General features: G+C 39.4%; 1 protein-coding gene across 4 annotated transcripts in view; it reads left to right on the forward strand.

Moving 5' to 3' along the window:
* The window catches only part of GADL1 (glutamate decarboxylase-like 1), a 573172-nt gene that overhangs the window by 446436 nt on the left and 111192 nt on the right, over window positions 1–15544 (forward strand). For all 4 annotated transcript variants that reach the window (XM_012720584.1, XM_012720585.1, XM_012720586.1 and 1 more), the window contains 6 exons: window positions 2668–2794; window positions 4991–5081; window positions 8022–8128; window positions 8865–8980; window positions 14605–14684; window positions 14805–14859. In XM_012720584.1, coding sequence (XP_012576038.1) covers window positions 2668–2794; window positions 4991–5081; window positions 8022–8128; window positions 8865–8980; window positions 14605–14684; window positions 14805–14859 — 576 coding nt within the window. The remainder of the gene's footprint in view (window positions 1–2667; window positions 2795–4990; window positions 5082–8021; window positions 8129–8864; window positions 8981–14604; window positions 14685–14804; window positions 14860–15544) is intronic.

The raw sequence follows: 15544 nt of genomic DNA on the forward strand, positions 1-15544 counted from the left end.
TAAAGAAAAATAAAGACTCAGCTTTGAACAGACTTTGAAATTTAATTGGGAGAATGACTTCTCACCAAAGAAGAGAGGAGGTGTTTCAGTAAGAATGTGGCAAATAAGTGGTGTGATTAGGACAGACTTTGGAGACTTTATGGAGAAGGGCACCTTGAGTTTTGATATGAAGCTATAAAGAAAAAGTAGCATTTTGATAGGCAGAGAGAAGTTGGCCTGGGTTTGAGATCAGAAAGGTAGATAATGGAAAGAGAGTTGCAAAAAGACTCAATGTATTTAACGTAATCAGGTGGCTTTTTTTTTTCTTAGAAAAAAGGGCACATATGGGAAATAAATGAGAGATAAATTGACAAGGAGGGTTCTTAGAATCCTAAGTTAGCAATGAAGTAATCCCAGTTCCTTTACAATTTATAGACAGGTGAGCATATAAAGTTTGAAAGCCATATGGGTTGGTGATGGAGATTATATGTTTATGCCACTAACTAGACAGCTTTGTCGGAGAGATAATAGGGCACCATTAAAAGCTGACCTGTATGTACATCCTAACACATAGTGAAATGATTCCTTCTGGTATAATCTCTGGTTGATACACTCAGCCACTAAAATTTTTTTCAGTTGTATTTTACATTCAGTAAAATTTATTTCTTTTGGTGTGCAGTTCTTTGAGTATTGAAAAGTCTTGTACTCTCCCTAAGATATAGCATAGAGATGCATAACAGTTCTATCACCTCTGCCCCCAATTTCTCTGTACCCCTCTGTAGTCAACCTATCCCCTTGCCTCTAGTTCCTGGAAGCCTCTGATAAGTTTTCTGTCTTGGTGGATTTGATTTTTTCACAACGTCAGATGGATGGAATCATTTCACAAGTAATCTTTTGAGCCGTGCTTTCTTTTTTTTCCCTCAACAAACGTATTTGAAATTCATCCATGTTGTTCCATGTATCAGTTGTCATTCTTTCTGATTGCCTCAACTCCTTTTGATTTACCTCTGCCTGTTATGGTTTAATATCAGAGTTTAATTTCATGCCTCTTGCACCACTTGATATTTCCACTGGCTTCCCCCACCTCCCACCTCATAGTCTTCTCACCCCTCCTGACAACTCCCCTGTCTCTCTCCTCCTCTCCACAGACAAACTTTTAAAAGATTGCTACACTCACTGCCTCCCTCTATTTCCTCACCTCCTACATCCTCACTTCATGGCAATCTGGCCTCCACTCCCACCTCTCTAAGTTCAGTTGTTCTTGCCAAGAACACCTCCTTGTTGACGAGTCCTTCTCACTCTTTATCTGATTTGGCTTCGTAGCAGGATTTGGTAGCAATGACCATCCTCTTCTTTTTAAAAAATGGTTTCTTTGTTTTAGTAGCCTTTAATAACTCTTTCTTATCCCCCCTACCTGTTGCTTATTTTATATCTAAAACAAATACTTTCCATTCACTCATTTTGTAAGTCTCATGTTGCCCAGGTGAGAAGCTAATTCTCTACTCTTAGTTGTAGCTTCTCTCTGACCATGTTATGTTACTGTTAAATGTGTAAACTCTGTTCCAGATATTTTACAAGAGCTTTAGGTCACCCCCTTTGGGTGTCCTCAAGGTAATGGTATCAATGTCAAGACTCACTATCTCCTCTCTACCTACAGCCATATTCTCCTCCCCATCACCACCATCAACCCAAGTGTGCAACCTCAGAATTTCCTTTGGTTCATCTCTCCTTCTGCCCCTTAACATGCAGCTGAGTTCCATTGGTTCTACATTTTAAATATCTCCAGATATATTTTATTCCCAAAGTATCTATTCTCATCCAGACCACCACCTTCTCTTGCCTGTCTTAATATATTGATCTGTTATTTCCAATTTCACTTGGAATCTCCAGATAGCAACTAAAGCTATTGTCCCAAACAGAAATATGATCACATCATTTCCTTGTCCAAGACATTTTGATGGCTTTCTTAGAACCAAGCTCAGATTCTGTTATGTGCCACTTAAGGCCTGTCATGAGCTGAGCCTGTGTATCTTCATTCATCGTTTTCTTTGAGCATCGCTTGGTAGAAGATTCTGTGTTATTTGCTTGGGACCAACCGGAAAACAGATTGATAGCTCAGGTTTCATGGAGATTATGTAGATTATGATACCTAAATTTCATAGTAGGTTGGAAAATGATCAATGCTATTAGAAAAGGGAAGAGTGAAGAAAGCCAGCAGGAAGTGATAGAGATATTAGATATACAACTTGTGATTTTACTTAAGGGAGTCAAGACTGATGTCACTAAAAGGATGTCAGTAAGAAAGTGAATTTTGAAAGAAGTGAGGTAGTTCATTATAAAAATATTTAGGGAGAGCATCCTAGGCGAGGGCATAGCCTCTGCAAGGCCCTAAAGTGGGGACATACCCATGTTAGGGTGCATTTAGGGAACAGCCAGGAGCAGGGATCAGGGATTTCCATTTCTGTTGATTCTACATTTTAAATATCTTCCATCTAAGATGGACTCCTCCTTTGTTCCAAGGACATCTGTGTTACTATCATAGTTCTTTTCACTCTGAACAGTGGTTGTCAGTTTAAAGCTGTCTCTCTGCTTATCTTATTTAAAAGGTCAGGATCTGTATTTCTAACATCCTCCTAATACCTCGTTGGAAAGGGTGCTTGAGTAACTGTGCTGTTGCTGAACCTTCAGGTTTGTGAATGGCAGCCTCCTGAACAACTGAAGCAATTGCTCGATCTGGAGATGAGAGATGTTGGGGAACCACACCACAGACTGCTAGAGCTCTGCAAGGATGTCATACGTTACAGCGTCAAAACAAGTGAGCTTGATCCATGGTGAAGCTGAGTATGACAATGTGTATGGGAACATAGCAGCTTCAATATTTTAGAATATCAGACAGGACAATACAGTATCTAGCCACAGGATAGATTTTTTGTCAAGGCCAAAGATTAGTTGATAGAAAGACAGTAGTAAGTGATCATGTACAAATACTGTTCTGTCCTGGGCGATCCCCAACCTTCACTGTAACTCAGGATCATCTATTGTGAATGTTATCTATCATTTCTTTGTAGATCCAAGCACATGCTATTTTGACAAGAGAATTTGACTATAGATATCATGATACCTTTATATAATTATATGTTTTTATCATAGAATTAAGGAATTTTAAATCCTATTGGCTCAGAGTACACACACACAGACACATACACAAATGCTTGAGAGTCTGTACTACAAACAGTAATAAATTTATTTGAAGGAAAATGACTAACTTTTGGCATTTGTTAAACTACTAAATTATTGTGTCATATTTGACAAGATCAAAAACTAAGATCCTTTAAGGTTGTAGAAGAAAAAGATAAGATTTTGCTGTGGTAATTTCACAATAATGGCTGACCACTATAATCTTTAGAGTAAACAGTAACATGAGGTAAGTCTTGTGCTGAGCCATATTCCAACTATTAATATCCTATATAACCAGTGAGCAGCTTTCCAAAGTAGGAGAGTAACTTTCCAAATGTGTTTGTGATGTAAAGGTAATCTGGTGCTTAAGAATATACAGGCATTATGCTTTGTAAGTTTTGACACTGAACTAAATTTAGTGGAAAGAACATAATACAATCCTGAGTAAAAAATAATTGGTTTATATTCCCTTGGGAAAGTCTGGGTATGTATCAAAAACCCAGTTAGCATATCAAAAGCAGAGATACATATCTTATTATTATAGTGCATGTCAGAAGTATAGCATGACATTTAGTGCAGTAGACTTTTCAGTTTACTGGATATTTTCCATAATGTTACCATGGAAATCAATCATAAATTAGCATGGAACTAAAAAAAAAATCTTATTAAAATGACTTGTAGCAATGTCTGATTTCCTTTGCCAGATTAGAAGAAGTTTTCCATGTATTATTTGAAAAGACATTTTCTTTTGAGACTCTTTTTTTAATTCAAGCCCTGGTGTAAAAGGAAAAAAATAAAAACTAAAACTGAATGTAGGTTGTAATGAGAGGTCACTGACTAAAACAGTTCCCCAATACTCAAATTTAGAAATAGGCTTTCTACCACTTTGTTCTTAATCATGCTGGGCTTCCTATGATTGAGAATGTCAAGCCAGTTAGCCTGGTGTGTGGTGTGAATATTCTCACTGTATAAAGCCAAGAACCTTTATAAGACCTTTCATAAGAGGGGGGAAAATAGAAAGTTGGAACTGAGGTTGTTTGAGTCTTCACGGCAAGTGCCTTTGAAGTAAGTTGAATCAGAAAGTTTATGTAACTGACATGATGAGTCAACTCTTACTCCATCTACATAATGCCAATCGTTTATGGAAAATGGCCCAATCTGAAAAATGCCAGTAACCTGAACTGAACCCTGCTGATGAGTGAAATGTGTTTACAGTTGGTGAAGTTGCTGTGGAGATTTTCAAGAGATGATGGTAGTTGGTATTGATACTTGAGCAAAACAATGTTCAAATCATCCATGTCTCAGGAGTTCTCATTGGGTCTGGGTTATAGGAAAAAGGAGCAGGTAAATTAGGGTTCTTGAAAGGATGCTCAGGTTGCTTGGAAATATTGTTCAGTAGAAAGAACTATGAGATGGGCCTTCAACATCTGTTCTGCTGTACATGACTGGATTTTGAATGCTTAAAAAAAATGGCTGAGGTTTATTCACATTTAGTGGAGTGGGTAAGTTTTAAGTGTTAAGTATGACAAATTTGTACCTATCTGTATGTAAGTAACCATAACCCAGATGGAGGTATACCTCATTCCCAGTATACCAGAGGCTTCTTTAAGTTCTTCCCCAATCGTACCTCCCCATTACAGGTACCCAGAATTTAACATCTATCTCCACATATCAGCTGTGCCCAATATTAAATGTAACATAAGTGGAATCATGAGGTATATACTCTTGTGCCAGGCTGTTCCCTTCATCTGAAAGACTCATTTATGTAATTGCCTTATCAGTCTGTCTCCCCCCTCCTTATTGCTATAGATGATTGTTGGGTTTAAACTTACAGATCATCCAAGATTTTTCAACCAATTATATGCTGGACTTGATTATTATTCTCTGGTGGCCCGCTTTATGACAGAGGCATTAAACCCAAGTGTGTAAGTACCATTTTGCTGGAATTTTGCTATGTACATGAATTAGAGCGATTATTTGGATTAATATATTTCTATTTATTTTGATTTAATGATTTCATTTGTACACTGTCACTATAAATAATGAAATAACCTTATTTCACAGTAGTATTCAAAGAACTATTTGATGTGATAGTGTATTGTGGTCATTGTTACCTCCACTTCACAGATGGGAAAATTAATAAGCACCTTTTCATTCATTCCTACATGAAAAGTCATATCTAAGTAGTGCCAAGTTTTCAAGTGTGAGCATTTATTTGAGTTTGCAGTGTCTTCAAAATATCCAATTATATACCAAGTTGAAACATATGTGGGTCTGGAATTCCAGTATATATATGGAAAGCATAAATTTAGGACTTAGTCATGACTTGGTAGTAATTAAAATAATGGACATGGAAGACATAAAACTCAACCTTGATTGCTTAGAACCAAGATTGGAACCTTGAAAAAAAGCACACCAAAATGTAGGTCCCACTCCAGGACAGCTCAATCTGTATTTTTGGGGGTGTTTCCCAGGTATTGCTATATTTTTAGAGCTTAACAAGTGATTTTAATGAAAAGATACTGAGATCTCTCATTTTTTTGAAAACATGTTATGCCACTTCACTGTTACAAAAGACCTACATCCAGTATCTGTCTTCCTAACTCAAAAAAATTCAAGGGGAACTATCACTTTCACAACAAAAGGCAAAACCCCAAAACAGTGATAAGTGTTTTATAGCACCCATTTTCCAGGAACTGGCCTCCAAGCTAGAGCATGGCTTGCCAAGCTCCCTCCCTAGAAATTACTTCATACAAGCTGTGTCTTTATCAAGTTATTCCTTCTTTTACTATAGGTTGGTATTATTTTAGATGATATGTGCTATTTAGTGTAATTGGGTAGGTTATTTGGGGAATCTTAGAAGACTTTTTTTTTCATATAAATTAGTGGTGATTTCTTAACTTTACACAATTTCAAGCTAAAAATAGGTTTTATAGGAATGCTCTACTTTTAGATAGCGAAGGAAACCTGCATTTTAAATAAATAAAAAAAAAGACATAGGATATAAAGTGAAGTGAGACTAGACCTTAAAAGCATATATGTATTTAATGGTTAGGAGGAAGCAGGTCAGACCACATTGGAGAGCGAGAAGGGGACAATCAAGTGGGAAGGAGGAAGCCACGAGGAGAGTCACCCTAGTGTTACACGAAGTTGAAGATTTAATTTAGACAAAGACTGAGAATCACCACGTGGATGCCATTGGCAATTTCAAAGAGAAGTTTTAGTGGATGAGTGTGATGTGATAACAGGTTGCTATAGGAAGAGGAGTTGAGTGGTAGGTAAGTTAGAGATGACAGAAAAACTATACAATTTTGTGAGATGTCCCTTGAATTTTCTGGGTTTTCTCACCTCTCATCTGCATTCTTTTAGTAGAAATATTTAAAAGTTCTTGCATTTATTAAATTCCTGCAAAACTGAGTAATCATTAAAATGTACCAAACCATGAAAGCATTTTATGTTGTTCCCTCCTCCCTGGCCCGTTCACAGATTTACAATTCAACTAGTTTTCCAAGACAGGTGTAAAGTTAATTTTTTTTAAGAATGCAAATTATTTTGTCAATTACATTTATATAAACACATATAATTTTCTCATACTTAGGGTGTGTGTTTCATACATTGTTAAAGACAGAGTCTGTCTTGTTTGTAAAATGACACCCCTACAGAAAGCTTGGCACATGGGTATGGATACATACTAGGAGTTCTTTTTATGACCCCTTCCCAAAGAACTTCCTTACAGATAAAATAATTACTTTAAATTCAGTGACTTTACTCTGACTCTGTGCCCTTCGCTTTATATTTAGAGAATACATTTATTCAGACTTAATTTAATGTAGTTATCTAATAGATAAGGAGAGTATAGATATTCAGTTTCCCTCTTCCAGTTACCTGGACAGAGAAGAGTTTCCAACTTTACAAAGAAGGCTTGGTAACAATCACAGGTTGGGTTCTCCATGAAGCTGATCTTGATGGAGTTCAGTAAGCAGATGTTTATTAAAGAATATCCTTGAGATTAAGCATAAGTGTTGGGAGGAGAGGGAAATAGAAGGGTGCAAAGGTAGAAGTCAAACTACCATGCAGCCTTCATACTGTCATGGTTGGTCTAAAGGGGGACCATTGGTTGATCCATGGAGAGCTCTGAAACTCTGATGGTCCTGCTCAGTAGTTCTGAGCCGGGCCCAGAAGGTTATACCAGTCATCAGACAAGAGTGTGACTGTGGGTGTTGTGTATGAACTGTTGCGTGTCCCTGCAGCTCAGCCAGTGCCTGTACACTTGCAATGCTCTCTGACACGGTGTTCCAGCCTGGGGCAACACACCCTTCCTTATCTGGGATGTGGTTAGTGCTCTACAGTGATATTTTACAGAAGAGTTATCTCAGGAAGCCCCCCAATTGTACGAACACACGACTGTGGTGGGGAAGCCTTTGTTCAGGGTGGGTAGTCCCCACATCAATGATCAAGACCTGACTGTTAGGGTGCCCACAGAAGTGACTCAATAAATTCTGGTTATCACAAGGATGATTTGTCTTCAACCTGCACCCAAAACAGTGTGCACAGAAGCCAAAGAGTGAAATTTCCACTGTTCATGTATAATACAAAACCCTGATACATTGCCTTTGTCACTCCCAATAGAATTGAAGGTGCCCTCTATAGGCCTGCATGTGTTTATAGCTACTAGCTATGGACATTTTTAAACCACGATTGGAACCATCACTGATTATGTATTTCTCTATTTCCAATGGATACATTTCCAAAGACTACCTACACTCCTGTAGCCATTTGGTTTAAACTCTATGTGCATTTCTTGGGACACCAAAGGGATAACTGACTCTAGTCATAGAAGTGAAGTGTTTTTTATATCTATCTAGTTATACGTATGAGGTGTCCCCAGTGTTTCTGTTAGTGGAAGAAGCGGTTCTGAAGAAAATGATTGAATTTATTGGCTGGAAAGAAGGGGATGGAATATTTAACCCAGGTAAGTACGATTAGTTATTGCCATCTCCCTTTTCCTACAAGCATCTAAAATGTATTCTTGCCTAATGAGGAAGAACTCTGCAGATTTACTCATTAGAAAGTGTCGGTTGTTATAAATGCTACTGGTGAGAATCTAGCTTTTGCCTTTTTCCAGAGTTATCTTATTTTGCCTAATGCAAAGTAAATGCTCAACAAATGAGATAGCTACACGTTCAGATTTCTATCTAGTAAAAAAGAATTTATCTGCTGTTGGGATTTTGGGAAAGCTGCACTAAATTTTTCAAGTTCTTAAATCAATTTTACTTGAGAAGACTAAATCACATTTTGTTTATCCTACAGTGCTCGTTTACAGACAGGGATGAGCCTGTATTGTCGTTTTATTGATCCGGTGACAGACAAAAAAAAAAAATGTTAGTAACTATGAAGACTTGGCACTGACCCTAGTCCAGAGCTCATACACTGAAAATTTGAGGTTGGAAAAAACTGTGGAGCATGATCATAGACCAAAACTTCTCTCTTGGCTGAGACTGGAAATTGCGATTAAAGGAGATTAGGAAGAATATGATTAGAGCACTCGGAGTGTTGGCGGGCAGGGGCAAGGTGCAGTGTTCAGGTTGCTGTCTCGGGGTTTGTCACTAGCAAAGGGGCCCAGCCACACCTGCTTTCTGCTATAGTGGCACGTGGGGAGCTGTGACTTCGTGCTCCAAACCTGCTGTTTCACTTTTGTTTTTTTTCAGGTGGTTCAGTGTCCAACATGTATGCTATGCATTTAGCTAGATATAAATATTGTCCTGATATCAAGGAAAAGGGCCTGTCTGGGTTGCCAAGATTAATCCTTTTCACATCTGCAGAGGTAAAATATTATTTTTGATATTTGATATGGATTTTCTGGAAATGCATTATCTAAGAAGCCTTGTTTGCTTGAGGACACCTGATGTGCGTCTGGCTAACCTGTGTGGGACTAATATGACTAAGTAGAACATTATATTTCATTCCAAAGGGAAGTTGGGCAGGTTTGATGTTATAACCCCTCTTCCCTTAATTTTGTAGGTCACTTTATTTAAAAGGTACAACCTGTAACATTTTCTTTGAGAAAAGAGGACATTTTATTTGAAAGTGTTATCTTTCTGTGACTCTCCTTTGAGTCCCTTATTACGAGAACTTATATGGTTACTACTGACCTCGGCTGTGTCTTCTGTTCACATTTCCTAGTGCAGCTGTTTGCTTTCAATGGTTGACATGAAACCTTTTCAAGAGGAAAGAACTGTGCTTAGTGAACACACACACACACACTCACACAACTGCATGTTGCCACAATCCCCGTCTCGGTTTTCTTACTACTGAAGTAGGAGGTCTTACTGAGGATAAGTGATTGGCTTTGAGCTAGGCTGCCTGGATTCTGTTCCTGTCTCTACTACTTACTATCTGAGCAACCTTGGGTAAGTTAATTAACTTTGCTTAGCCTCAGTTTTCTGATTTGTAAGAATGGTTTGTAAGGTTCTATCAGTTAGCTCTTATCTCTAATACATTATCCCAGAACCCAGTGACATAGAACTATAAATACCTATAACTCTTGGCAAGTCTTGGGATAGCACCTATGGGCTCCCATAGTCTCTAGGGGTTGGCCGGCAAAGACTGATCTAGCAAGTGCTCTCTGCTCCGCACACCTTTCATCCTCCAGCAGGCTAATCCAGGGTGTTTCTTGTGGCAAATGGTACAGATGATACAGAACATGAAAGCACACCAGGCCTCTTGAGTCCTAGACACAGATCAGTATATTGGCATTTCTGTCTCAATTCCTTTGCAAATAGTTGGCTTTAGGTACCCAGATCCAAGAAATGAAAAAATAGCCTTCACCTCTTAGGTGACTCTCTTAAAGTCATCTGGCACAGGACATGGATTCACAGAGCAGCAAAAATGCTTCAATATTGGAGACACAGAGGCCAGTAGAGCAACCTAGCAGGTACATGAGCTTAGTTAGCAGTTGGTGATTATCCCACCCACCAGCTCTACTTGGTAGTTTGTAAAAATTGGATGGGTGAAAGCATGTAAAGTGGCATCTGGCATATACTAGATACCAAACATCAGATACTATTGTTCAGAGGAGAATGATCCAACTGTAAGAACGTAGGCAGGTAATGGATGGCATAAGTTAAGTATAGTATCGTCTGGACAAGATTCTTTGTGTTTTCACTTCAATTTCTGTGTGATGCCAGTGGTTGCCCCTCTCTATTCCACCTCTGCTTCTTACCCAGGCCCCTGGCAGGAAGAGTTTAGCTTCGGTACCTTATGTCATCATCCGTGGTCTTCTGTCAACCACATAAACCCCGTATTTTCAACTGAGTTTTCTTGTACTTCTTATTTTCTTTCAAGAGGAAAGTTAGTTTATGATTGAGAAAGGACAGAGTGTACTAAGAGGTCAACAGTGGGGGAAAACCTGGCCACCCCCATGTTTTCCTGCTGACCTTTCTTCTGTTGTGTTCAGCACTGAGTGCAAAGTGGGTGTCGGTGATGGGAGGGGCAGGGAGAGATCATCTAATCTGAGATTTTGAACTCAGCTTCCAGGCCCTTCTTTGTGAGTCATTTTTTCTGTAGCAAGAAAAGAATATTTGGGAATGTTGACTTCTGGGAGAAATGCTTGGTTGCTTGGGATTATTAGGGAATTAGAATTTCCCACTCTGGTTTCCAACTCTGGTTATTTCTGTTTGCGGAGCACTAGTGTACCTGAAATGCAAAGTCCCTTCCACATTCAAATTTCCAGTTCCATGCAGAGGAAGCTGAATAAATGAGGCCCCAGCTATCAACTCATTGCTCTTACTTTTTGCCTTTTCTGTTTTTCATTTGGTTTAAAAATTGCTAGAATCTTCTGGGTAATTAACCTGAAGACGAGAAGAAATTCTACAGAAGCCTGGGAAATATCAGAAACACAGGTGTAGTGGCAAATGGAGAAGGAAAAAAAATTAAATCCAGTGTGGTCATGAAACCAAAAATAAGTATTTTCTTTAAGTCTCCATGGAAATATATTGCAAAAGGAGGCGAAATATATGACTTGGCTAATTTACCTGCAGAAGATGCAGCCAGGAAGCCAAGCACGAGCCATGTGTCTTAGCTTGGTCAGGCTGCTATGACAAACACAGGAGACCAGATGGCTTAGACAGTAGACATTAATTTGTCACATTGTGGGGGCTGGGAAGTCCAAATTCAAGATGCTGGCAGATGTGGTATCTGGTGAGACTCCACTTTGAAATCCCTGTGTGCTCACATAGCCTTTCCCCTGTTCTTGCTTGTAGAATGAATAAGATCTATCTTTCTCTTCTTATAAGGCATTAGTTTTATGAGGGATTCCTCTGTTATGATCTAATCCTAATACTCACACATTAGGAATTAGGGATTTTAAGTATGCATTTTGAGAAAACACTGTTTCAGCCCATACCAATGTGGATTCCGCAAACATAGTCGACAATTTCAGACCCACTACAGCCTTGAATATATATTTTCACCCCTCCCTTCCAGCTTCCCTTTGTGGTTGCTTCTCTTTTCCTGCTCTGTCAAAGAGAGGCAGGCCATAGTATTTGCATTATTTCAATTAATATTTTGGTGACCTCCTTCACTACTTAATACAATGAATACTCCCTCATTAAGTTTAAGAAAAACAGAATTGGAGTAGTCTGTTTCCTAAATGGTCTGTAATCCCCAATTAAACTTTTTACCAATTCTTCTTTATTTTCCATCTTTGGCCCATGAAAGATTCCCACAATATTGTCCTTTTTGTTTGATTATGTGGTCCGGTTTTTCCTGTTTTGATTCTATCCTGGATTACCCAGGGTGATTTGACTTCACTTCTATCAAATTCAGACTATATATACCTACCTACCAAAGATGTTTTGATTGTAAATCACACTTCAAGTTTTGATTGTAAATCAGATGTTGATGGAGATAACAGCAGGGACCCTTGTACTGTCAATACATCAAGGTAGCCTCATTAGTGCTAAGTTAGGCGCAAACAGAAGGGGACATTTGGAAAAAAGTAATCAAAGTAATACATCTGTGGGTTGATTAGCACTTAGGATTTATAGAAGTCCTTGGTTTGTAAAGTCCTGAATAATCCAAGTCATTCTGGGAATCAGTATAAAACAAGGATTCTTGTCTGCCACTGTAAAGTAAGGGAAGAAAAGAAACTCACACCTTGAAGACCAGGACAGGATGTTCTTGCTTCTAGTAGCAGATAGAGGCTGGGATGATGGGGGGGGGGGGGGGTGAGGAGGAGGGGCAGCTATGTGAGGTGTGCTGGGTAAGTGTCTCAGGCTCCTTCTCTAAATGGTGCACCTTAGGTACCTCATTGACCTCACCCCACTTGAAACCTCCCACCTAAGTGAGCTCATCTAGGTTTGGATATAACTGGCAATATGATCCATATTATGGGCAAGCACATATGTCTTATGATGTCCTATTGAACATTGTGCAGTTAACTGGTATACCAGTTCTATCGCCTCAATGTATACCATTCACAAACTTTACGTTTTTCACACTGGAGCTAACTAGAGCATCAGACTCACCCATACTAGGAGTCCAGGTGTCCAGAACAGCATCCACGTGGAGGGGAGAGCAGTGGTTCATTGAGAAACTCAAGGTCACAGAAAAAAATCCTGCAGCAACCAGAAAGGGAAACTTCAGTACAGCCTGCCTTTTATGTAGACACTGCTGTTTTATCTCGACCGAAATGGCCCCACTGAGATCTTGGCGTCTTCTGTAGGCGATGAAGCCCAGGGGGAGGTTGGATCTTAGAAGGACTTCTCAGTTGCCAGGGATGGGAGCAGCACCGTTTGTTTCTAAATGCAGCTATTACTTCTGAACTGCAGACTTCCAGGTTTTTCCGTTCCTTGAAACTGCCCGGCATGTCTGAAGCATTGCCCTCCTTTTCCTTTCCATGGCTCCTGGCTGCTCTGATGCTTTCAGATGTTTAGACTTCAGTTTTGCAGTTCTTTTCTGTCCCTATCCATTTGAGGTTGACATTGGGCTATACTTTGCCCAAAGATACCCAAAATAGCGATACTAAAGCTGCTCTTATTCTAAGGACCAGTTTTATATTCGCTTGAGCCATTAGTTGGTGGCTTTTACTCTCTCAGGGCATAGCAGTCTGCTTTTCCTTTGAGACAGATGTCAGTGAGGTAGGGTTGTATTTATCACTATGAAATCAATAGCCGTTTGGTTGCCAGAACTGAAATCTCTGGTGAGAAATAATTCACCATTGCTACATCACCTTAGCTATGGTGGATTGATGTGGCTAGTAGAGAATTAATTACATTTTCCTGTACATGATTACTCTTCAGTATGCATACGCTCTGGTAACAACCTGAAATGAATGTCTCCTACAGGCATTTTGGACTTGTCTTGTTTGAAATTTGCAAATTAATTATTTAGTATGGTTTCATTTTTCCTGATGCTGTTACTTTTGCATTTGTTTTTTTCTCAGTTAGAAAAGAGCTCCCAATAAAACTCTCTGAAAAAAAAAAAGAAAAAAATTACCACATTTGAGGGAATATATCAAGTTAAGTATGAAGGCATGACTACTCTTTTAATGTATTCATACCTACAAATTAAATTACTAAGGTTTTTGGTACAATAATGTCCTTTAGCACCTTCATTTTTCTGGCATGAAAAAGAATTAATTGACCACCTGTCCACACTAATCTATAAAGAGCACTATCTCCAGTGTTTGAATACTAATTATTTCATAGGCTCTAGGTAGTATGGGGGGGTAGGCCCAATGACCTAAAGCACAGACTACTATTTGCCTACAGGAAATACACCAGAGCCACCTTTTAGCCAAAGTGGCATAAAGTGCTGTCTCTACATTGTTATTATCATTTTAGTCACTTTGCTGTGCGTCTAATTTGAGTCACATATTCAATATTAATCAAGATCACTCAAGTATCTGCTCAGCATTTATGACCCATTATTTGCTTTTGAAAATGAGTAAATTCTTCTGGGGGCTGTGATTGCAGTCTTTGAGAGTCTTGCTCAGCCCTTTGGGGGTTTGAATCAGCAGTGGACTAGATTCTGCTTCCATAAATACTGAGTCATCTTAGTAGCATCAAGAGAAATATATCTTAGTCTTATGGAAAATAGCCTCCAGTGACCAAGTTTGTTTCATATGCCAGCTCTTTACATATATTAAAGCATTTAATTCCATGAGAAGCAGATGGAGTAGACACTGGCATGCCCACTTTACATATTAGGAAATCAAGGCTTCAAGAACATATATAATTGGAAAACTGAGAAACAAATTCTAGTTTCCCTTACTTGAAAGGCAATACTCTCAATCACAATCTTAAGATACGCAAATAACTATTTTCTTTTCTTTTTTTGCAACAATACTGCAAAGATCCTGGCTCAGCCAGCTGACTAACATAGTAAGCACAGCTTTTTCATGCTATGCACTCATGTCTCTCTTTTCTCCCTCCCCTGTTCATTTAGTGTCATTACTCTATGAAGAAGGCAGCCTCCTTTCTTGGTATTGGGACTGAGAATATTCACTTTGTGGAAACAGATGGAAGGTAATGAGGACAGGATCCGGAAGCCTGGTGGGTGGAGGGGGAAATTCACTCTTTAAAAAGCAGTACTAATGTCTGTTCACTACCAAACATAACTAAATGTCTCAAATCTGTATCTCTTAGGGGTAAAATGATACCTGAGGAACTAGACAAACAAGTCTTGCAAGCTAAAAAAGAGGTAAGAGGGGAGAGAAAAATAAGCGGGAGAAAAAAAAAATAAGTGCCTGTGTGTGTGGGTATGAGAGGGAGCATGCCAGTAAGGGAAAGCCAACAGCCAGACCTGTGTGTGGGAGAGAGGAGAGAATATGGTGAAATTAAAATAGAGAAACTCATTTACAGATGTTCCATTTCCAGGTGCTTGGCTCTCCATGTTCTGTGGAGTTCCGTGGATATTCTCATTCCCAGGTGGCTGGACCTATTAAGACACTGACATCACCAGATTCAGGAGTCTTGCCTAAAATTAACCTTAAAAGATGAACCCCGCCTCTCCAGCAGGGCCCCAGCTTCCACTCTCCTGATTAACTCCTGACTGAGAATTCTGCAGGCCAAACCGGTTGCCTCTGGCTTGCATTCAGAGTGATTCCTGATTTCTTCATCAACCCATTTTTCCAGGTTGCTTCCACCCACTGCCCACCCATGACAGCCATCCATATGGGGTCTGGGTCTGGTACGTAAGCTCTGGCAGGGTGCCATCTCTTCCTTAGCTGCTAGGATCTGTTCATGTTGACATGTCCATTGCTGAGGAGGGCCTGGCCGACCGCTGTACTCCAGCCAAGGCTGACCTGACTCTCCTGCTCGGCAAGTGTGGTGCTATCTTGGTGTCAGTCTCTTGCTGCTTGGAACAAACTTGCCTACTGGATTGG

The sequence above is a fragment of the Condylura cristata genome, unplaced genomic scaffold (genome assembly GCF_000260355.1).
Source record: "Condylura cristata isolate star-nosed mole 26May11 unplaced genomic scaffold, ConCri1.0 scaffold00004, whole genome shotgun sequence".
NCBI classification, from domain to species: Eukaryota; Metazoa; Chordata; class Mammalia; order Eulipotyphla; family Talpidae; genus Condylura; species Condylura cristata.